Source organism: Aedes aegypti, chromosome 2, assembly GCF_002204515.2.
Source record: "Aedes aegypti strain LVP_AGWG chromosome 2, AaegL5.0 Primary Assembly, whole genome shotgun sequence".
NCBI lineage: Eukaryota > Metazoa > Arthropoda > Insecta > Diptera > Culicidae > Aedes > Aedes aegypti.
Genome location: NC_035108.1, coordinates 201,702,034 through 201,726,950, shown reverse-complemented (window position 1 = coordinate 201,726,950; position 24,917 = coordinate 201,702,034). Strand labels below are relative to the sequence as shown.

The window sequence follows — 24,917 nt, the reverse complement described above, 5'->3', positions numbered from 1 at the left end:
AGCAATGAGTCATCGAAAACCCTCGCAAACTTTTTCCGGAATTTAACATATTTTTTAAATTATTCTTGCTTTCATGATTTGTTATCGCCTAAATTTGAAGTGCATACAACAAAAATAAATCCCAATAATTTTTATTAGAGAAAGTAAAGTTATTAAAAGAGTGAAAGTTTTTATTGTAGGTCCGTATTTAATTTGTAGCATTTACAAATGTAAGATATATTGAATTTTTTTTTTATGGCAAACTATATAGGCAGGTACTTCAGAATTTGTTCTTATTTTCATTGGACAAATTTGATTTTTTTTCAGTGTGTATCTTTTTTTTTCTAGTCCAAACGGTTCACCACAACTTCTATAAAAACATTTTTCTCTAAAATCAACATTTTTGGAGTTTTTCAAACTAATGGCATGCAAAATTTTGATCGATTTTTCTATGGAAAACACTTATTTTACCATAACGAAAACAAGTGCGAAATTAACCGAAAATGAAAGATGGTCGAGTTCTGTTAGTGACCAATTTGAGATGGAATTCATCAGCAGCGAACGAGAGCCCCATAGGGAGAGCGATGATAAAATATTATTCTCTCTCTTGTTCACCATAGGGTAAGGTGGGGCAAAAGTTCGACCTTAGTGGTGTCATCAAAATTTCCATATTTTTTTTAGTTTGAACAGTTTTGAAATTGGTTGTCTTAAATGATTTTTTGCCCCATTTTTGTGGAGCAAGAGTTAGAATCTAGTTTGGGGCAAAAGCTCACAAAATATCGATATATTTGTGACAGACATACTATAAACCTTTAAAATAAAATTATGTTTATAGATAAATACACATAAAATTTTCAGAATTAATTGTATTATATCCTAAAATATCAGTTTTTCGCAAAACTATGTAAAAATGCGAAATTTTGGATTTGAAACAATTTGTAAATTTTTATTTGGTTCCATGCAATGAAAGTTTGACCAAATATTACATTTAACATGCCAAAAGCATTCGAACCACCATGGCATTTATAAGTTTTGCTTTGAATCGAGCTAGAAATCTAAAAAAGAAACACTTGTCCCACTCGAACTTTAACCTCACTTTACTCTGTGGGATAGGTGTTTTATAGTGTAGTCCCCAGGTTTGATGCTTGTTCAGAGGGGTTTTATCATGCACTGCTCTTCATCCAATCCAATTAGAGCAGTGGCAGTATACGATAAACAGGCTCTCATGATATGTTGCAAATGATTGTTACAGAAAGTGATGATTGGGAGATTCTCTCAATTTGCAATGCATATCTTGCATACAAGATATGTGCATTAAAAATTCAATAATGCTCTTGAATTCTCTGTCCATACTAAACCTTAATTTTTCCAATCCATTTTTCTGAAATATTCGCTTGTCCGAGGATCTCAAGAAACGCACTTCACTGAACTCCACTCTATTTCGTATAAATAGAAGCATAAAGAAGGGCCACAAAACGGCAGAACCGATAGGAATGCTAATAAAAATTGAATGGAGGAAGGGAATTCTTGCCCTCTTACTGCACTTTCTCCACTTCCCAAAATTTTCCTCACCAATTCACCATCGCCATCATAAGAATGTCCCTTTCCCTCCGCGAGAGGATGCCATTAGGAAGATTGTCCCTTTTCCCCGCAAAGTCCGCATCTGCCTCCGTTTTCAATCCCTGGCGTGTGTCCAACTCACCGGAAAGATTGAACTTGTGCGAAATATTTTAATTTACATATAAATTTAATAAGAGCGTGCTGCTTTTTCGTGATTCGGTCACTTCACTCCGGCTCTAGAAGGTGGAAAAATCGTTTGCGAAAATAAACAGTGAATTGCCGGCGTAAGGTTTACTGTGACTGAGGTCGACTGGAGAGCGAAGATAATCATTGACTACCGTAAAGTCGGGTAAAATTGATCAATAGGGTGAAATCAATCAATGTCATGTATAATGTTAATGTGTCAAACGATTTAATTTTTACAAAAGGAGTATCAAAATCAATGTAACTTATGCTTAAGTTTGTCTCAACTTTTACCGATTTAACCCTCCAGTCGTCACGTGGTTTGCCACCGTCAGAACCACCACGCTGCTGTTGTGAATGCAAAGCGAGGTTTTTTTAACAGTGTTGTACAAAATACAACAGCGCGATGACTAAAGTGTTAAAGATGTTGCGTTAAAAAAAGGTTTATACCTTTGAAATTTGCTGACTTTTTTAAACTATATTCAATATGGTATTGAAAATGGTTATAAACTTAACATGGATTCACACATGGCCTGAAAATTTTAGCAGCTGCCTGGAATAGATTTGTGAATCCCCATTTAATAAAAATTCACGATGTTCTATGACATATTTTTATATATCATAAAAAAATTGCATACTTCCAGGCGACTAATGTGATACTCTTTAAACTTAATGATTGAATATTTTCATAATACGAATGTAACAAGCATATTTGGATCAAGGTCCCTTAAATTTTTCAAATTGAATTGGTCTTGTTACAAATGATTAACATTCCAACAAGTGTTGATCCTTTGTTTCACCCTGAAATAAGAAAAATCGAATTTATTATTTCGAAGATCATTTTCAACATGAAAATAATTTTCGATGAAATTGTTTGTACGTGAGCCTGGAAATTCAAACAATGTACTTGTTCTCCAGCATCTAGTTGATGAAATTAAAGTCATTACGTAAACTAGATTTGGAAAACTGTCAAACATCATAACTTCACCCAAATTAACGGTACGAGAAGAACGTCCATTCTGTCGAGTAAGTTCCATCCTTGTCGGTACCTGTGTGGTGTGGGTGGAAAGTCGATGCTGGGTCGTAATGGTTATGATTTTTTGTGGTGGTGATACATTTTTTTCTCTCCTCGGCTGCAAATGTATGTTGGGGGCTTATCCGGAGGATGGTCCGCCACACGGATAAGGTTGGGTGAATTATGAATAAAGCAAGCACATCATGAGCACATTAGGGGGCGAGATGGAGCGCAAAATAAAGCCAGGAAGGGAGTGGGGATGATCGTTTGGTGGTCGGTAATGGACGCGAAGGTTTGCAGAATACATATTTTTAAAGCACTTTGCCAGATAGGTGTAGCGATCCAGAAGGTTGCGATGAGTGGTGTTACAAATGAGCATAATTATGAGCTTAATTAGTGATTAGCATTTTGGCGGGATATAAAGGCATGGAGGGTGGAAATAAAAGCTTTAAATTTGGTCGACTGTTGTTCTCCATCATAAATGTGAATGGAATTGAACCGAATAATTTAATCTGATTGAATTTCGTTTTTATTAAAAAAAATATTATCTGGTCCAGATCCATGCATGAAACACATAGAGGAAATCTAGAAGATGCAAGACCAAGTGTATTGCTGCATCGTCTACCAAACAACAATCAAGCAAAATTGACTCAGTTCCTCTCGGTGACGTGCTCTGAAGATAAATGAATCTGGACAAGTCCAAACAACCGCTGTTACGATACATGCTTCGTGTGGGTAAAGCTTAACCATTTTCATTGGGCAGATGCCGCTCTTCTTCGATCTACAGTTTGTTGCTTTCAGATGTTGATGTCCTGTACGCTACAAAGAGATTCTTCAATATCGGTATATATAAGTTTTCTTAATTTTATTTTTTTTATTCAGCGATTCAGCGATTTTTTTTATTCAGCGATTTCTTACCAGAATTCCTGTCGAAGTTTTAATTAATTACGGTAAGGTTAAATTTTTCAAAATAATTAAAATTTTTGAATTTTTTGACATTTTAACAAAAAATTGGAAAAATCAGAAACTATAAATAATGTATAATCTGGTATCATACATGTGACAGAAGGAGCACAAAGTTTGACTTATTCATCGAGCCAAAGTCAAGTCAACTTTGCAGACTTAGTTAAAAATGGCTAAGATATTCGAAAACTTCAATAATTTTGAAATATTTAGTTTGAATCCTATGAACAGGTCAAACATTCCTAGACAGCCCATGCCATTAGATCAAACATGGAGCAATCCCAATAAAGCCAACTAGTCAACCCATGCGACGTTACCGTCTTCTTTTCCAACGTCTTAATAGAATTACGAGAGAAATTTTGATTTATGATGTTATTTTGTTTACGGTAGCAAAGTTTCGGTTTTGATTAGGACTTTCTTCTGTTGCTCATCCGGTTTTAATAAATATCATCCATGCTCCATGGACGATGGACTGACGGCAGCCGAGCGGACGGACGACCATAAATCTTTGTTTCGTCGTCGTTATGACTTCGGGTTTCCATGATGGAAGGTGGGTGGGTTTCTGGGGACAGGAAGGGACCAACGACGGCAGCCTGATGGCAAACAAAAAATTGATGAGATAATTTCACTGCTCCCGGACTCTAGGCGAGATAGATGCGCTTATATTTCCTTTTCGTCTCACACTTTTCGCACATTGCAAGTAAATTATTACCCCACAGCAGCCTTATTAAAGATTGAGCAAAAAAAAAGTTACCCGCGTACAGGATGAGCTTACTTCCAGCTAAAAGAAAAATAAGTTGTATGTGTTGCTGTTGTAGACCGTTTTTACTTGTTACTTTGAATATGGATGTTGTTATTTTGATCGTTGTGGATTAGACCTTGTGACCGGGTTGCGAACCAAACAAATCGATAGCTACTCTCTAGATTTGAACGTGACTGAGATTCTTAGATATGTTCGTAATTTGCTTAACAGTTTTATACACTTTCTTGTTTTATTTTCTTTATATATTATACGTGTAATTTTACAGCATTGATGGTGTACATGTACCTTATATTACATCCCGAGTTTGTTTTTTGTTATGACCTTATTAACAATCTTATAATCTCTTAACCGATCCAGTGTTGTGTTTTCAGTTTTATTAATCCTCTTTGTATTTTCGTGAATCCAACCATTCCTGCGGAAAAAACGTATTGTAAAAAGCTGTTTTCTGAATGTTTGCAACACTTCCTAGTGTTACTAGTTTACTTTCTTCTTAAAATACAATACACCATATTTCTCAGCAGCAAAATTAATTAATTTACTTTTCTCCTTCTTTTCTCTTTTCTTTTTACGTGATTCCTTTTGTGCTCACCGTCCATCCCATCCAACCTCCACACCCTCTCCGCAACATCCCACCTCTTGTTCCTCTTGTTTGTTCTTGAAAATCACACACGTGTGCCACATCTGAACCTCAACATTGCCACCCACCAACAACCATCGCTAAAACCTAGATCGAAAGCTTTTCGTTGGCATGCTTAGCAAGCAGCAAACCGAGGAGGATGTAAGACAGTTGTTTAACGCATTCGGAACCATAGAAGAGTGCACGATACTGAGAGGACCAGACGGTGCCAGCAAAGGTGAGTGACGAAGATTTTATCCATTCGATTGTATTTGCAGATTTTTTTTTTAGCCACTGATTCGGTGATTTTAAAGAAATCGTAAAATCTTCACAGCCAGGGGACCAGTGAATTGCAAGTTGACCGCTACTTTTTTATTTAGTTGTACACGTTAAATGTAGTGGATTGTGGTTAATTGTTTGAACGATTGAATTTTGTGTACTTTGGGATGAACTGTTTGTCGTGTGTTGTTAGAACAGATCAAGCTTGTATTTCTTTAGCTGGAATTTCAAGGCAAACCTCAATGCTGTTTTTACAAAAGAAACCAAAAAATTCTATAAACAATATGTTTGAGATTTTAGGTGGGAAATTAATACTGCGCCTTAAGTTTGCATCGAAATGCCGATGAATCCATAAAGTTTTATATGATGAATGTTAACGAGGTGAAACCCTTATTTTGATAATCCAATATGGCCACAAGATTTTTTAGAAATTAAATTATAGTCTTATTCTTAAGCGATTTAGTACTTGAAAATTGTTGCTACCAAAAACATTTGCATTAATTGCACTTCTCATATATGACAAATTCGGAGAACATATTTTAGAAAATCATGCATTCCGTTGAGCAAATATCATTGTTCAACTGGTTTTTGTAGCTATTCTTACTCAGCTTTCTGATGCAGCACACATAATTAAAAAATAGCGATGAAACATGTGTTCCAAAACAAAGTTCAAGAAGGCGGTCAAATACAGCGTGGCCACCAAATTTCAATTTAACTTAAAATAAATGGCCTTTTTTTGTAAGCTAACTGCGCAATGGGCGAACATGTAGCCAATCATAGAAAACATAGACTTGTTCTGGTTGTGTATTAGCTATTCCTGGAATATCAGAGCAAGATCTTCTGAAGTTTAATTGATATGGTTGTATGAAAGTTAGAGCTTTAGGGAAAAAAATCAGTACACGTGTTTTACGTTGATTGAAGTATACTACATAGTCATTGTATTTCATGCAGATCTTTATGCAGTCTGAGAAAGCTTACTCAAAAAACTGCCTAGGAAAAATAAAATTGAATAGAAACTTGTGGTTGGGGTTGGATAATTTTAGGGACTACACTGAAAAAAAAAAATCGTTTCGTTAAAGAAACATTACGTGCTATTTTGTCCTATGTCGTTTAGGTTAAAATTATAGTGAATTTTAAGAGTTAAACTGAAGGATCGTAAAGAAAAGTTAGCTGCACATTGTTACCCTATTTTGATCCAAGGCTTTTTGACTTTTCTCTGTATGTTATTCAATTTATCTTTCATAACAGCTAAATAGTTGAATATCGCAAAATGACTCACTCCATCAAAATTGTGTAAATTCTTACATGTATAATGGTTTTCGCTACATTAATCGCATAAATGGCCTATATGCATTATCAGTAACATAACTCATTATTTCACTATAGGCCCTGTTAAATAGTTTGCCTTGAAAACTTGGTTTTTGAAAAAAATAACATCAAATTTGTATTACAAAACTCATAAATATGACATAGGATGGCACAAATATTTTTTTTTGTCGTCAGTCATTACGGAAACTGTTCATAGTGTACTGGCTTGCTGGCGTACGAAGGATCCATCAGTTTGCGTTGAGAAATAGCCTTTGTTCTAGTTCAAGCATATATTTACTAGCGAACAGCGGCAAAAAATTGATTTGTAATGACAAGTAAAAATCGAAAAATTATTTTTAGAACACGCTTATGGTCTTCAATAACATTTTTGAAATGTTGGACAAGATATCAAATTAGTTTATCTATTCTCGACCACTAGATTACAACAAAATTGCAGCAAAATTATTTCGAGATTAACAAACAACAAATTTTGTTTCATTATTGTTACAAGCATTTTGATTTAATGGAGGAGATTATATCATAATTAAAAAAAAACAGTTTTAATAACAAAGGATGTTTCAAATTTACTTCAATTTAAAACTCAATTATAACACAGGTTGTTATAAAAATTTGAGAACAATTGCATAAAAGAAATGATATTATAATTCAGTTATGGAAAACAACCAAATAAGTTATTTTTGTTTGATGTATTAGTGTTATAATTTTTGTTATTTTAACTACTAATCAGCTAAAATTATAACATAGTTTGTTAGAAAAAACGCGTTAACTGAGTAACAAAATCTGTTACAACTATGTTGTAATCCACTGGTCTGGTTCGAACAGCTTTTTTTTACATTCGTTTAGGGATGGTTCTCAAATTATGTCACGCTAAATTTCAAATTTTTGGACAAATTTGTAATAAATTTGTAACAAATCTTGATATATTTTTGCTTCAATTTTGTTGTATTCCACTGATCGAGTACAAATCAGTCATTTGCTCTGGAATAACGTGTTACACACTTATTCACCAACGGATTTTAGAGCATAATCATAAATTATGTGAATATCTTCAATTTAAATATGAATGAATAAAAAATAATCCGAATTTGATAGGTTTAAAAATAAATGAAGTCGATAGTGTTTTATCCTTCTACTCTGCTTCATTATCCTGGGACAGTGTCCAGTATTTGCAAAATTATTAACATGTGTCCATAATTAAAAAAAAATCTAATCATATTTTAATCCCTATCCAATATATTGATTGCTACCTAATTGTCATCAATTTAATGAAATACCATATGATGAATCACATCTTTTCGAAAAAAATAAAGTTAGCACTTTTTGCCTATAAACGCATAATAGTCCCATGTGAACAGGGAATCCAGCAAACATGAGACTGAAGTGCATTTATGGGCTGTATATTGCTGTATAGTCCAGTTTTTGTAATTTCCTAATGATCTAAAAGATTGTATTTAAAAATTGGCTTAATAAGTGCAGATGTAACATGACATAAGTGGGTATTGAACATCTAACATTTCCACCTAATTATGAATTAACCTCGCTATAAAATATTCCGATAGATCTAATAAAAATATAACCTAGGGCATCTGTATCGGTAAAGAAGCTACAGATCACCTGATTGCGGCACAGTAGTGGCCACGAGCACAGAGCGCCTTAGTGCCTAAAAAAAATATATATCTGAATATTTGCTCATACTTCGTTTGGGGTTCACAATATTTAACCCTTTAATGTCATTGATTTTAAACTATTTCCAATAAGGATAGATCATCCTTCTTTGCTGTCAAAATACTGTCACTGACATCGGCTTTTTACAAGTATCTCAACTCTCCGACATCAAACGTCATTTTTTTATTTATTACAATTTACACATTACAGCTAGCATGAACATTGTTGGAACCGCCATATGCTTGACAACTGGTCATGCCAAATAGTGGCAAAAATTTTTTTGATGGTACCAACCTTGATAAAAAGCTTTTGAACATATTAAGATTCCACGCTGAGTTGAGTGTGTGCTAGTTGGAGACGATGTGATTCACATTCATGAAACCTTAGAAGTCAAAATATCCGGTCTTACCTTGAAATTTAACTACCTATTTTTTAAGATAAGTCCGTATTATAAATTTTACATGACTTTATGAATAAAGGCATATAATTAAATTATAACAATACATGTTAAAATCAATAATTTTAACCGCCATCTCTCAAACCTTCCTAACGATCCTTAGTAAAATTTCCAGTTTTATAGTTGGTGATTTAAAAGGTGGCCCAAAGTCGATGTAGGTTAATATGGAAATTACTACACACTTAAATTATTTCACCGACCTCAGTAAAATTTTTCGCCGAGAACCCAACAGCTGAGAATTCGGTAATTTTTAACGCTGAATCTCGGTACTTATTTAACCGAGATTTCGGCAATCCGAATTTTTTACCGAGATCTCGGCAAACGTTACCGAGATTCGGTAAACATTTACCGAGATCTCGGTAAAAGCTTTACCGAGAGTCGTCAAATTATTACCGAGATATCAGCTGTTGGGTTCTCGGCGAAACCGTTTAAGTGTGTATGGAGGACATATGAAAAATGTTCCAAAATAGTCCTTATCATCCCATAGTGAAAGTTCATTCTTCAAACCATAATGAAGAAATTAGCTGAAGAGAGCAATTTGGACATGAAAGCATTTATTCGACACAATTACTCACTGATAGGTGGATGGGTGCAAGACAGTAGTTTGAAGTTAATCCTTGTTGAGCAAAAACCGTTTTACAATCAACTCTAGGGCATAAGAATTCAATGGAAAGCAGAAAATTCCCAAATTATTCTTGTGTGCAACATAACAAATCCATGGAGACGCATGGTTGATTATTAGCGATCTTCAAAGGTTTTTCGATCGTTACTGATCGTGGTGTTGTTGCTAATATTCAGCACAAATGTCGAGGTTAACTTATTTTTGTATTATCCAACAAATAGACCGTGTACTAATTTTCTTTCATACACAATTATCTTGAAAGCAAACTTCAAAAGAATCAATGGCTGGAAAAGGTTAATCGGAAGGTATCGGAGAATTTTCCCCACAATCGGTAAAACTTAGAGCTTCGATTTTTTTTGCCAATCCTCCATCACTCCTATCAGCCTAATCTTATCGTTTCGACCATTGTGTAGAACTGTGGCTTCTTCGAGCCAATTTTCCAATTCCGGGTAGTTAAGAACAACAGAAAAAAAGTTCAGACCATCACAACAATAAAACCAATTCATTCCAATCGACGGCCGTTTCGATGCGGCGTGGTGTAATTTGAACCGATAAAAACCGACAGCTTTATTCGAAACCTTCTGTTTCGAAGGCCGGATTTTTTTTTCCCTCTCAAGCATTAGGTCCGGCACTTTATGTTCAGTGGAAACAGATCCGAGACCGCTTTTTTGTCAGTTGATCTGTGCTTGAAACTGAATTAAAATCCGGTAGCAAAAGATGCTTCGACTTGGTGTCATCTTGCAGCCCGAAAAAGCGTTTTCCCCTCGAGTCAAGCAAGAAATAACGAGAGGAACGTGATTTTGTCACCACCAAACCGAGGCAAAGTTTGTCGTTTTGTAGGTGAATGGAGTCCTATGGGTGGTAGGCGGCAATAAACTGCTCCGGACGGATCATAATTAAAATTTCATCGAAGCTTGTAAAATTAGTTTTTAATTGAAGCTGTCAAAGTGAACAAAATGCTGCTACTAGTGCTAGCAAACGATGTTCTCTGAGAGGCAGAACACTTTTTTCATCGTTACCAACTGCTGGTTTCTTTCTTTGACTTAATCCCGAAAGAGGATAGCGATCCTGAGCTAATTTCCGGTGTAAAATCAATTTTAATTTTCTTCTGTTAAGCTTCACTTTGTCATTCTGCTACGGAGCAAAGCTTAAATTTCGGCGCGGAACAAAGCAGCGTCGTTTGTTTGAAGTATTCCCCGCCTGTGGCGCATGGTGTCCCAACTTTTTTTTTTCGAAGCGATTTCCTTCGAAGTTTTACCAGACACATAATATGGTCTGGTCTGCAAACAGTGCACAGTTTACTATTTTGAGGAAAACAGCGGACTCAATTTAACTGTCATGAAAATAATGCTGCCATAGGTGATGAAATGCTGGAAATTGAGTGATTGAATCGATATTTAATCATGAAATTTCAATCAAACTATACAGTACTGAACAGAATAAAGTACGCATTGGCCGTTTTTACATATAAAATGGTCAAGTTTGGAGATCTGAATCTCAGCTTCTAGTGGTCCGATTGATCTGAAATTTTCACCACAGCCTAGATATAACATAAATTTTACTCAATTAAAATATCACTGTATTTAAAACACAATCTTTAAAATTATTTAAAATCTCTTGCGAAAAATTGCATAATTTTGTTTTGAAAACATTTTGAAAACAATCAGTTTTACCGAAAAATGATGTTCAGCAAACTTGTGTGTCTTATCAAATTGCAATTTTTTGCAGAAGAACATATTGCTCTATATATTTTCATTTAAAAATTATTTCTATTTCAAAATTTTGTCATTTTTATCAAAATTTGAGATTTGCGATAACTTAAAAGTTTGTTAATGAAAAGCTATGAATTTCTGGCCTAGAAAATTTGTGATTACTTTCAAGCTACGGTAAAAATTCCAGGTCAATCGGACATCTAGAAACCGAGATATAAACCTCCAAACTTGACCATTTTGTATGGAAAAATGGCCATTGCGTACTTTATTCTGTCCAGTACTGTATCTCGTCCAAAAGTTGAAGTTCTATTGTGCATACTCGGTGGATTACATCACTGATGAATTATAATTAGTTATAGTTCATATATAGTATTTTACGCATATTTGGTGACTTTTTGCTCAAAATTATATAGTGTTTTAAGAGACGAATGCCCCTTCTGGGTAAAGTCTCTATAAAAAAAAAAAAAAAATGTATAGTGCTACCTGATATCACGAAAAAATAAGCTACCAAAGTTTCATTATTTAGCTCAGTCTTTCGAAAAACTGCCCTTTTTGGTTAGATTACATCAAACTTTGGATTCCGTTGCATGTTCCAGTAGAGCGAGCGTTTATGTAATGTTCAAACAAACTATTAATGGTTTGTAACTAGAAGTGTGGACATAGACCCATATTCCTGTGTAATTAAACTTTAATGTGAACATACCTTTTAATTGTTCCGTTTTAACTAGAAGCAACCTTTGAAAAGTTCGACATTATGAATTGTGTTTACCATGTCCTGTCTACCAATATATTTTCACCAAGAGAATGTAAAACTTTTTAAGTAAGAGATATATTTTTCCTCCTTACCCATGGATCGCATCATCGACCTAAGGTGACTCAGAAATATAATGAAAACTACAATTTTGAACGCTGATTATAATTCTAAGATAGAACTCTTGCCCCATTATTTTCTTCACAATGCAGTATATAAGGTTTATTATTAGTGTACATGTTTTCAGGTGATTGATCTTTACAATGAGTTTTACAAAACAATTTGAATTCAGTTTCATAGTTCTTTGGAATCAAATGTATTTACTGATTTCCCATTGCATAATTCAAATTCACTCCTGAAAACGTTGAGAATCACTTTCCCATCGCAAATCTCCTTAAAAACGTAGTCTCTTGTTCTCTTTATAAAGCAGCAACGTGTAACAAATTCCGACAGTAACCGAAGCTGCCACAAAGGCATTTCCTGCTCTGTGCATAACGAATCCTCTTGGCAGATTAATTATCAACAAGGAAACTTCTTAAACGGATTTCCCCTGCCCTCGGGCCAACGGCTGGTGGCTTGGTACTGACCGGCAAATGGGTTTTCTCCAAATCCACCCGGTACTGCACTCACACATACCCTCCAACCACAGACGTTACGAGCCCTTAACAGCGGAAAAATGCTAGTCATTTCTCCAAACTATTCACTATCACTTTACCAGAGCGACCAAACGCTCGAACGAAACCTTTCTCGACACTAGTGGGAACCAACGACGACTGACTGACGGATGAAGGAAGAGAAAAAAAAGATATTCCATTCATCTGGTACAATTTTTCTTCTTTTTCTCGGCTGGAAAAAGCCAGCAGACCATTTTCAATTACTTCATACCATTTGTCCATCCGTCAAGCAGTCACTTGGACCGACCATTTTCCGCCCCAAACCTTTGGCAGTTCATTCTCGCCCGGTGTGTCGGTTCCCGTTGTTCTCCGTGGCGAGGACTTCGCAGTGAAAAAATAATTGTAATATTACGTTATTTTAGTTGCATATCAGTCCCATCTCAAATGTGGTTTACTATCACATCTTTTAAATGTAAAAATATCCGCCTGTGACAGTAAAAAATCGGTCTAGTAATCGATAGAACCGGGTTGAGATATTTTTAAAAAGTATAGGAAAACTTATGTGGGATTTGAACCAAGGTCTAACGAATGAGAGCTTCGTCCGACAGCTCTCGGTCATCTCACCACGCTCTTACTACAAGTTGTTACTTGGAATGGGATTCTAGAAACTTTCGTCAATCAAATCCGATTACGCTTTGAGAGGAGTATTATTGTAAAATAGATAAGAGCGTCAGTCGATATTAGGTTATTTTTTTACTGTGTTGGTGGCATGTATTTTTTTTTCTTTTTTTTTTTTTTTGCATCCACCCAAACCCAAGCCAGGATCCTGCGGGAAGGTATTTTCGGGATGCTTTTATTCACCTATTCGGGCTTGTAAGAGGATTTTCTCCTACTTTTTGGGGAATGTTCTTTTCCCTGACTGAGCGCTACTCAGCATCAGCACTGCCAAATGGCTCTCGGTTGCATTTTACACGCGCTTTGGGCAGACCACGGTTTTCCCAGAGGCTCCCTTCCCCAAAGCCCTGTTCCGGGATCCTACCGCACCGAACGTTGACATCATCCGTTCGGGATTTTTTTTTGTACTGACGAGTCATTATTTAGATTTGAGTGGTAGCATGGAGTGAAGTCGCTTCGAGGCTTTGGTTGGTCAACGGCTGCCATCCATGGTTGTGACCATGTTCGAAAATGAAACTAATTAAAAATTCCCTTTGGCGTTTGGAAATGTGAGATATCCAGTTTTCTGGATTTGTTTCAACTCGATGGATGGAATTGTGGGATTGTGGCTGGTGGATGTTAAGCTACGTTCGGCCCTATTACATAATATTTATATCTAGTGAAAGCTCTACAACTATTGATTCAAATTGGAGACTTAAAAAAAGTCATTTAATGTGTTGGATGATTAGAAGTTGATGAATTTAAAACATTTGTATTTGAATATTTGTTAATTCATCTGACTATGTAACTTAATGAACAATTAAAGTTTAAAAAAAATCAACTGTTTGAAACGCATATTAAAGACATAGACAACGAATAACTTAATTCTAACACTTTAAAAATACGTCAAACAAATATCAAATATCTTCCCGTTCTTCCTCGCGTAACACTCGTTCAATCCGTTGTCGAAATGTAGAAGTTGTCAAGCCGAAATCGAGGAGATGATAGTGCTCGTTGAAGCGTACTGCCATGTATCGAATAGGGTCATGTAAACCGTAATTCACTGTCCGTCCGCTGTTGTACGGAGTGGCCGTTCTGGTGCATATACTGACAGATTGGCAAGAATTTCAGGTGAATTAATTTCGCCTACCAAAACTTTAGCTACAAACACTGATTGAGCTGTAGACCTTCTGCTCTCAAGAGTGTCAATACCCAACAGCTGACACCGATGTTCATATGGTGGCAGAATTGTGTGGTCTCTCCACGGCAGATGCCGAAGGGCATAGCGCACAAATTTTGTTTGTACAGTCTCCAGTCGCATTATCCAACCCCTCCAAGCTATCTATTAGCTTTGGCGATAGTGTCCAGATAATGGGGCTTAAAAGATAGAGCTGAATCTAGCGTGATACCTAGGTCACGAATAGTATCTACACGATGTAGTGGCAGATCATCAATGGTATAGTTGAAGATAATTGGCTTTTACTTGCGGTGAAAACTGATTACGTTGCATTTCTAAACACTTATGGTGTCGAAATTCCTATCGCACCATTCGCAAAAAACGCAAAAAAGCAAACAGAATTCTGCATCCAGTAGGAAGAGCGAATCCAATGTCGTTGAGAAAGATGGAGAACAACAGCGGCACTAGGTTGCTGCCTTGGGGAACTCCTGAGGTGTTTGTAAAGTAGCCCGAATTTGCTGAGCCTAGCTTTACACCCAGATAGCCGTAGTGGTAAACGCGCAGCTATTCAGCAAGACCAAGCTGAGGGTCGTGGGTTCGAATCCCACCGGTCGAGGATCTTTTCGGGTTGGAAATTTTCTCGACTTCCCTGGGCATAAAGTATCTTCGTACCTGCCACACGATATACACATGCAAAAATGGTCATTGGCATAGTAAGCTCTCAGTTCATAACTGTGGAAGTGCTCATTAGAACATTAAGCTGAGAAGCAGGCTCTGTCCCAGCGGGGACGTAACGCCAGAAAGAAGAAGAAGAAAAAGTTTTACACAAAGCTTCCGGTGCACTGTGTTTTATTTTCTTGTTTTCATGCGCTTTTTGAATAGCGCCCAAACCGTTCATTTAAATCATTTAAAATCATTTTAGATTATAACTTTTTACTTAAATTTTTAACATTTTTCATGTCTTCTACAAAGTTGTTAAACATCTTAAAACGCGTGTTTTTGCTGAACATCGCACCTCTCTATCTCTTGAAGTAAAAGAATTATCAGTCGAATTCGTTTTAATAATGCTTATTTGCTTGATAGTAAAAGCCTATGCAAAGACGCTTATAGACAAAAGTTTTTATCAACTGCCGAAAGGGGAGATATGGTACTTTCATGATTTGTAAGAGTTGTCTGCGCCATTTTGCGCCGAAGCCAGTTATAGGGGCCTAAACTACCCCTTGAAAAAAGAGTAATTCATGAATAACTTTGTTTTTTCAAAAGATAGGGTGATGATATATTCAGCAAAAACACGAGTTTTTCTATGACAAACAACTTTTCAGAAAACACAAAAAATGTTGAAAATCTTGGAAAAAAATTATGATGAAAAATATGATTTTTAGGGGTCATTCACATACAACGGCATATACCGTCAAGCTACCATTCACCGTGCATTTAAGAAAAATCTGGACTTCAAAAAATTGTATAACTTTTCCAAATAGTTTAAAGCGTTTTAGAATACCACTACGAAGCGTACATTTATACCATAATTCAGGAAAAAATCTAAAACTACTAATGCATAACGAAAAATACGCAAAAATTATGTTTACAAATATCATGTTAAGGTCGCCTCATACCGTTCTATGTCACCATTTACCGTGCACACTAGTGCACCATTCACCGTGCGTATAGTTTTCGTCATGATTTAATTTTGTATTTTGAAGAAACGTTGTTGGTGGAATAACTATGTCGCTAGTAGTGTTCGCCTTCATTTTTAAAAAGTATTCAAATCGTTATTTACTATAAAAGCAATGAAAAGTTTAAAATATGGCTAAATCATTAATTTTTCATTTAAATCGTTATAGTGGGTTTGACTGCATTGTCCAAACCATTCCATATTCGCTCAAAAACTGAATAGGAAATAGTTAAATCACGACATAACAATATATCTAATATTACCCAACAATTTCATGCCTTTTATACTAATGCACGGTTATAGGAACCATACATATTGAGAAGGGTCCATTCACCGTGCATTTGGGTTTCGACTGAAACACAATAAAAAAATTATTTGCATAAAATCTTATTGCTCATACGATGAAATACATCTTGCTTGTAGTATCCACAGCGAAAACTTTTCGAAATTATGGAAAATTTGATACTCTAACGTTAAAATGAAAAATGTGAAAGTTTGGCGTTTCTACTAAGAGTGTTAGGAAATCTCATTATCAAACAGAATTCACACGATTTTGACTACATAAACTATTTTTTTTCGAAAAGCATTGTTACAAGAACTACTTCATTTAAACAGTTTTGTATTATTTTGCTAACAAAACAATAATTTGTATAATTTTTATGAATATTCTGTGGGAATCTGTATATGTGCACGGTGAATGGAGGCCGCACGGTGACTGGTGACTAAACGGTATCTCAAAAAGTATAAGAGATATAAAAATTGTGTCTTGGACAAAGTTGTTTCAAATTGCCAATTCTTCAACTTTGTCGAAGACACCATATGTCTATCTAAATTTTTTGAAAAAATAGTTTTTCTATCTCACTGCTAGGTGGATTGATCACAAAACTTTTTTCGTCAAAAGTTGCGCTTTAATATACCAAGAAACTTCTCCGAACAAACTATAGTGCTAAAATGAACAGTTAGGGCGCTATTCAAAAAGCGCATGAAATCGAGAAAATAAAACACAGTGCAGTGCGTTAAATATTACTGGAACCAGTGAACCAAATCGGACGATACGCCAAGTTTGCCTAATTTATTTATTATTATTATTATCGTCAATCAAAGTAGACTACATATTAACTTTTAAATCTATATACTGCTATATCTTACAGAGTTAAAGTATATTCTTAGGTAACTACGTGACATTGTTAAGTCTATTGTTTCGCAATGTTGATTATATAAACTCATCATTTAGTAGGGGTAGAAACCATGTTGGTCAGGTAAAATGTAGTTTTTTCAACAGAAGAGTAGGACATCGTAGACAATTATCTCAAAAACCTTGGAACAAGCGCAGAGTGATGTGATGCCACGATAGTTTTCCGCATTCTTCTTATCTCCTTTCATGTATACTGGAAACATGTAAGAAAACTTCCAGAATATTGCTACTTATTTATCCTTGTGAGGCTCTCAATATGGAACATCACAAATTTTATGATGGTTATAAGAGTCAAGTTTTGGTTTTATGACTGACATACAACGTGAGGAAAACCAGAATCATTGAGAGTTTCAAATAAAGATAACAGATTAATCCTGTGAATGATAAGAAACTGATCAAGTCAACCTCTTACTACTTATTTTAATTTCTTCTGGAAATCTAAGAATGTTATTGAAAGACATACAACTAAAATTAATACTAGGATGCAAGTGCGGGTCATTTTGCATAGAATATAAAATTTATAAATCAAAGTGTTAATGTTTCATTTTCGATTCGGGAATCTATGACATTTGGTCGAATCACAATTAGTCGAATGACGTTTAGTCGAAAGGACATTTGGTCAAAAGTAGTGTAAAAGCCTTAAGGAGCATATAACTTTTTGTCGAAAAAGCCATTGTCGATAATTTAGTCGAATAAGGATTTTTCAGATTGTCTTTTTAACGTTAATACACAGTGATTGGGTCATTGAAAAAGGGGGCAGCATATATACGTGATAAGTAGTATAACTGGCGGCTCAATATGCATATGCAAGAATAACATTGTAGAGTGCAAGAAATCTGCATATTTGTACCTACTGGGGAAATTTCTTGAACAAACTTCAAACCTTCAATATTGGAAGAGTGATATTTTGGGAATCCAGTTGGTCACCCAGAGTCCCCTACACAATCTAATGATCCTTAGTGTTGTTGACGTTACTTGATGTCATTACTGTCATTCAAACTTATTCTGCGAGTCAGATAAATTGCAACGAGCTGATCTCATATGGAATCAAATTAACTTTCATCTAAGTCGACTCATCTCACCTCATGTGACTCACATGATAACCATACCTAATTCTTTCGGTTGATATTTTCGAATGAGTTATCAACGTATTTTCAATCAAAGTCTACGACAACGTCATCAAAATTTGTCCAAGGTATGTAACTTGTCGCAAAAAAACTGATTCACCATGAGTAGGAAACGTATTCTACATGTTGAAGTTTTGATGTAGGGGGACATGGGGCAAGAAGGACACCTGAGGCAAGAGTGCCACCTCTAAATTCACGTAGTTCAAAAAAAAAAAGACGCGGACACCGTCTTCAGCCATTTAGCTGCACAGACTGTAACTTAACACTAGACAACGGACAAGCATGCTCCAGTGGCACAGCCGAGAAACATTCCTGACGAAAAGTTTCAATGGCTGAAGCGGGAATCGAACCCACACCCCATGACACGATGCGCTTAAGTGCCTGACGACATTAACCGCACGGCCACGAAGCCCACAAAAACAATCAAAACAATTTTTTGATGTTTAACGCTCGATAAGAATAAATTGAGTACTAATTGAGGGTTGTGTAAATATTACAGTTAAAAATGTTTAGTACAAAAAATTATAAAAATATTGTTTGCATGCAAATAAAATATGGTCGGCCGATATAGCACTCATCGAGCGATGCGACATCCCGAGTAGAACCCAGATGTATCACCACCCCACGTGTCAACCTGAATGATACCCTACTGCCTTAGTGGTCAAGCCATCCAACACCTCTATCATGAGACCGGCAATGTATGCGAGTATGACGATGTAACGACGGCGCAACGTTGGCGCTATTACAAGGAGCAGGTCAACCAAGAGCGGGAGAGCTGGAGCAAGAACGATCATTATCCGAACGAGATCTCACTTTATGGGTGGAAATCGGGGTCTACGAGCTGTCGGGAAACCCATCGGACGGCAGTGCGCCTTCTATACTTCGCCGGGATCGGACGTCTATTCCTAAGTTCAGTGCAGATTTCAATCAATTACCTCTTTGCGTAGAATATGTGCAATAAAATAGATTTTAAGTCGTTTAAGTGGTTATAAAACCGATTTCCATTAAGTGATCGCCAATAAACTGTGAGTTAGTGTTGCAAATCGCGATAATTTGCCTTTACAAAACGTTTTATACAACTACTCCGAAACTAACGGTGATTGGACCGCTCGCGCTAAGTGTCGTCGATGAGACGAGAGATATCAATTTGGATGTAAGTCTACTCCTCACCCTGACCGCTACAAATATATTTAACTCACCAACGCAAAAAAATGCGAAACATTATAAGAATGTAAGACTGGAAAATAAGGTTTGACTCCCAACAAATACAAAACATATTTGTTTTTCCGCACAGTATTGATGATTTTCAATTGTTTAATATAGCTGTGAGGATTTTTTTTCGAAAAAGTTGTTTTGACATTAAGTTTTACATATATAAAAACAGTATGTCTTATTGGGCAAGAGGGACACCGCAATTTTCTCATATAAAATCACATGAACTTTTATTTTTCTTGTTTAATATTGCATTGAATCAATGCTTCCTACTAAATTAAATCAAAATAAACCATCTTGGACATTCAAAATGGTTTCTGAATTTTTATTACTATTATTGTTACAGTCAAATAAGATTAAAATTACTTTTTAACTATAAGTCAACTTTTATCCCTCAGTTTTTATCTTTACTTACTCTAGAATTTATCGTTTAGGTGGGGAAATAATAATATACAAAATTTGTGGCATTTTGCTCTGGTGGTCTTCTTGCCCCATACGAGTGGCACTCTTGCCCCGTGCCTCGTTTAAAAACCTCATAAGTAGAGACATTTTCAAAAATCTCAAATCATCATGTGTTTCTTATATTTTTGAAATCTATCGATAACATCATTTAGAACAAGAGGTGAGGTTGCCCCTACACTGGAATAATCTTCAAAAATTGTGCTAATCAACCATGATTTGAACCTATATATCTTAAGGTGTCCTTCTTGCCCCCAGCCCCCCTACTTCGACAGAAGCGGTCTCTAATATCCATGGCAATCAAATTTGACTCATATATTCTACGTATAAAAGTGCATTATATGCAAATAATTCAAGGTGATTCAGTTGTTCTACGCTCACCAGTATCAAGTCTGGTCCCCGCATTCAAAATTCTTACAAACAATCAACTTGAAACTTTATAATTGATAGTGTTGCGAGCACTAACACTGAAAGTTTTCTTTAGGGATAAAGATCAGCAGTTGTATGTTAAGAACGATGACATGTTAAAGGAATAATAAATTCACAATACTCAATATTTGAATAACTGAGCAACAACAATATTTAGAATTTATTTTTCCAGAAAATGATGCTATTTTGAAAGAATAATAAATTCTAAAGCCATTCTACCAAATGTCCCTTAGACAAATGTCTTTCAACCAAATGTCCTAAAGCCCATTATCCGTATCCTTGGTGTATAGTGCATGTTGCATTACTCCATTTCCATTGACAGTTAAAGAATTATCGATTTCTGCACTGTTTTTGTTTTAATGTCTCAAAGTGTGATGGAAAAATCGGTTTGCATCACAGCGAAGCCCGATCAGGAGAGCATAACAAAATTACAACACAATTATATCAACTCTTGATGTTTACATCAAGTCTGATATTATTCTGATATACTTGTAAGGGGTCTTCCTTAGCCGAGTGGTTAGAGTCTGCGGCTACAAAACAAAGCCATGCTGAAGGTGTCTGGGTTCGATTCCTGGTCGATCCCGGATCTTTACGTAATGGAAATTTCCTTGACTTCCCTGGGCATAGAGTATAATCGTACCTGCCACACGATATATTAATGCGGAAATGGTGACTTTGGCAAAGAAACCTCTCATTTAATAACTGTGCGAGTGCTCATAAGAACACTAAGCTGAGAAGCAGGCTCTGTTCTAGTGAGGACGTAATGCCAAGAAGAAGAAGAAGAAGAAGAAGAAGAAGAAGAAGAATATTTGTCAAACGTATTCGGCAAGCATTTCATCAAAATAAGCATTACCTACACAATTATAACGAAACAAATAGTAATTTATTTTCAATACGTTAAACTGTTGGAATTCTGTTGTTTTTAGTCACAATCGACACAGAATGGATTTGACCCGACATAGACTCGAAATCGACCCACCAACATTTTGATCACCGACTCGACTTCAATCCGACCCAACATCTGGTATACATATCAGGTGTTAATCAGCCCATATGTTCACTTTGTGAACTATTTATCATTCACTCATTTTCTCTTATAAGCAGATGAAATCAACTCACCTGTAAAAGCTGAACTGCTACGGCAAATAAAATGTATATGTTGTTAACAGAATGTTAATAAAATCTAAAAGTAGTTTTACCATATTAGGATGATAGCGTTGTCTAATGGGGATATTTTTTTATTTCCGTACGGGTTTGGGCCGAAAGGTCTCAGATTTTCATGAAACTTCTTCCACAGGCAGGGCTCATCAATATATTGATAAGAAAAAAAAATTGAGAAAAATTTAGGGTCGCCTATTTTCCCGGAAAACTCAGTTGGAATTTTTTTGTTTTCCCCTGACACTACTTACATTGAAAATCATAACGCAAGAACGAAACATCAAAGAAACAATTTTTTTATGAAAATGAAATTAAAGTTTCTCAGGTTTTTTATTCCTGGATAATATTAACTGGAAAAAGTTTTCCACAAAATTTTCCACCGTTGAGAAAATTCGTAAAGAAAAGCCGGAAAAACTATGTTCCAATTAGTGGAAAACTTTCAAAAATATATATTTGAGAAGCTAATTTCATGAGCTTTAATCGCTGAAATTTTTGAAATGTACTTTTATTTCGTTTTTGAGTTATGGTCAATTTTGTGGAAAATGACCATATAAGCCTTTTCTTTGAAAACCCATATTTCAATCGAAGCATCGGAAAAACAAAGATTTTTTTTATCAAAGCAATTGCAAGTTTTCTAAAACATCTGAAAAAAAGATATGGGATTGGTTTAAATGGAATGGATGATATTTTTCATGAAAAATTACACCGCTAAGAAAAACTGAAAAAAACTGTTTCTGCCTCAATTTTTCATTACACTGAAATGGGATTTTTTCTTTTCTATGGAACAAATAAGATTATTATTATTATTATTCTTTTAATTTTTTTTATTAAATTATTCAGTATATAACCTACATTTTCATCTTGATACTATCTATTTTTTCAATCGGGAATAATATAATAATTATAATAATAGGATTTTTAATGATGAGCTATGGAGAAAACAATATTTTTCAACATATTTTATTTGATACATACATTATTGGATCCCAATTCGAATCCACTACCGGGGACGATTCTTAGGAAGTGGCCATAACTTGATTGTTTATGGACCGATCCTTATACTTGGCACACTAATCGCAGATTGCTTTGCTAAATAAATGTCAGAATTTTATTGCATATGACATGCTTCCGGAAATCCAAATTATCATCAGTATCCGGTAGTCATATATCATCTCAGTGGAAACATCTCAAAACGACATCAGTTGACCTGTCCAGTACTTCTTAAAGAACTTAAATCGGTCAATATTTAACAAATTTACAGTCTTCCGAAGTTGGCCCAATTTTCGACTGTCCCAGTAATTTTGACAACTGTAACTCTTTTTTTTTTTTGCAATTTCTCATCGGCTGTTTTTCATCACGCCAGTCTGACATGAAACGGCCTACTTTCCAACACTAAATAATGCAGAGTAGTAATAGTCGTTACCTAACTGAAATCAGTTGCGTTATGAATAGTACGGAACGCTTTTTCATTACGCAACTGTTTTGAGTTGCGTAATGAATCATTATCCAACTATTTTCAGAAATTGCAAAATGATGGTGCATGCATCTAGATGTAATTTCTGATACGCTAAACTGGTCTTCTACGAAATTGCAAAAAAAAATGTTGTACGCAACTCGCTGCAGAACTTGATTTTTACAGCACTCGTTGTAATTACCCAAATCGGCAAGCCTCGTTGGATAAATGTACGACTCATGCTGTAAATATCATAATTCTGCAACTTGTTGCGTAAACTACTATTAATATATTTGAGTCCTCTGATTCTGCTCAATAGAGAAACTTAAAAGTAGATTGGAGCACCATTTAATTTCGCCAGTAAGTTGTTTTACTGTAGTTTTGGACTTCTTCGCTATGGGTTAAAATAATTTTTTTCCTCTCTCTATGCCAAAATCAAGTTTTGAGGAATTTTCAATAACTAGGACCATTTACATAAATGCTTGATGTCAGTATTTAATTGTGAATATTTATTTTCGTAGTTTTTATTTTTCAGTTCAAAGAAACGGGTAAAAATTTCATTTTGCAAAGAACTGCATATTTGTCACATTCGTGAGATTGTTATAGAAAGTTCGAAAAAAAATACCAAGTTATTTAGTCACATTAATCATAACCACCTATCGGTCACATTGACATTATACATGGGCCTCAAAATTGTACAATTTTATAAATGAAAAAAGAATTGGGTTTGTATGTCACAAGTTGGCTTGAGAAGGGGGTTAATGGGTTGTATAATTCTTTCACTGTCGCATTCGTCCAGGACTCCGACGAGTTCGTATGAGGTAAATGTTAAGGGAAGGCTCCACATTAGGGCAATTCAAATTTTAAAAATGTTTGAAAATCCAATCTCCCATGTGTTCCTTACCATCCTTACCATAAAAATAGTGTTCTGTGAAATTTTCAGCTTTCTAGGTGGTGATTTAAAGGTGGCCCAAAGACAATATAGGTTTATATGGAAATTACTATGGAGAAATTTAAAGAAATGTTCCAAACACTCTAGTACTGTGATGTAAGTAGAAACTTATCATCCCATATTGAAAACTCATTCTTCAAACCTTAATGAAGGATGTTGCTGAAGAAACAAATCCCTTTTGAGTTAATTTTGTTTGGGATTTTTGTACATGTTTGCAGGGCTATAAATTAAGCTAAATAATAGCAAACAATCTCATGGATATCTCTTCTGCTATCCTTCGGATTGAATTTCTCTCTTCAGCAAATTTCTTCATTATGGTTTGAAGAACGAGTTTTCAATATGGGATAATAAGTTTGTATTAATATTACAGAACTACCGTGTTTGGAACATATCTCAAAATTTTTCCATAGTAATTTCCATACCAACCTATATTGTCTTTGGGCCACCTTTAAATCACCACCTAGAAAGCTGAAAATTTCACAGGACACTATTTTTATGGTAAAGATGGTAAGGAGCATATGGGAGATTGGATTTTCAAACATATTTAAATTTTGAACCACCCTACTCCACATATTCGGAAAAATGAGAAAAACTAATCTGTAATTTTCTACGAGACGATTAGTGGCATTTATTCGAAAGCCAGGGCTGATAGCGGATTGACAGCAAATTAATTGTGACTTAAGTGGCTAAAATTATCAGAATACACACTCAAACAGAGTGTGAGAGTTCGGTGAATAAGTTTACCGAAACAAATCTGTAGTTCACAGAATTACCGAATTTTCGGTAGTCGATTATTTTTCAACAGCTCACCAGAGATAAAATTACCGATCTCCGGTGATCTGTCGCTGAACTGTCAAAAAAATTACTGAACAGTCTGTAAATCGACACTTTTACCAAGGACGGTAAAATGTTTAACTG

The 24,917-nt window shown here is 35.3% G+C and overlaps 1 protein-coding gene across 6 annotated transcripts in view; it reads left to right on the top strand.

Moving 5' to 3' along the window:
• Window positions 1–24,917, top strand: part of LOC5579195 (CUGBP Elav-like family member 4) — a 599,629-nt gene that overhangs the window by 285,519 nt on the left and 289,193 nt on the right. For 5 of the 6 annotated variants that reach the window (XM_021843722.1, XM_021843723.1, XM_021843724.1 and 2 more), the window contains exon 4: window positions 5,192–5,317. The exons of the other annotated variant lie outside the window; for it this stretch is intronic. In XM_021843722.1, coding sequence (XP_021699414.1) covers window positions 5,192–5,317 — 126 coding nt within the window. The remainder of the gene's footprint in view (window positions 1–5,191; window positions 5,318–24,917) is intronic. 6 annotated transcript variants of the gene reach the window in all.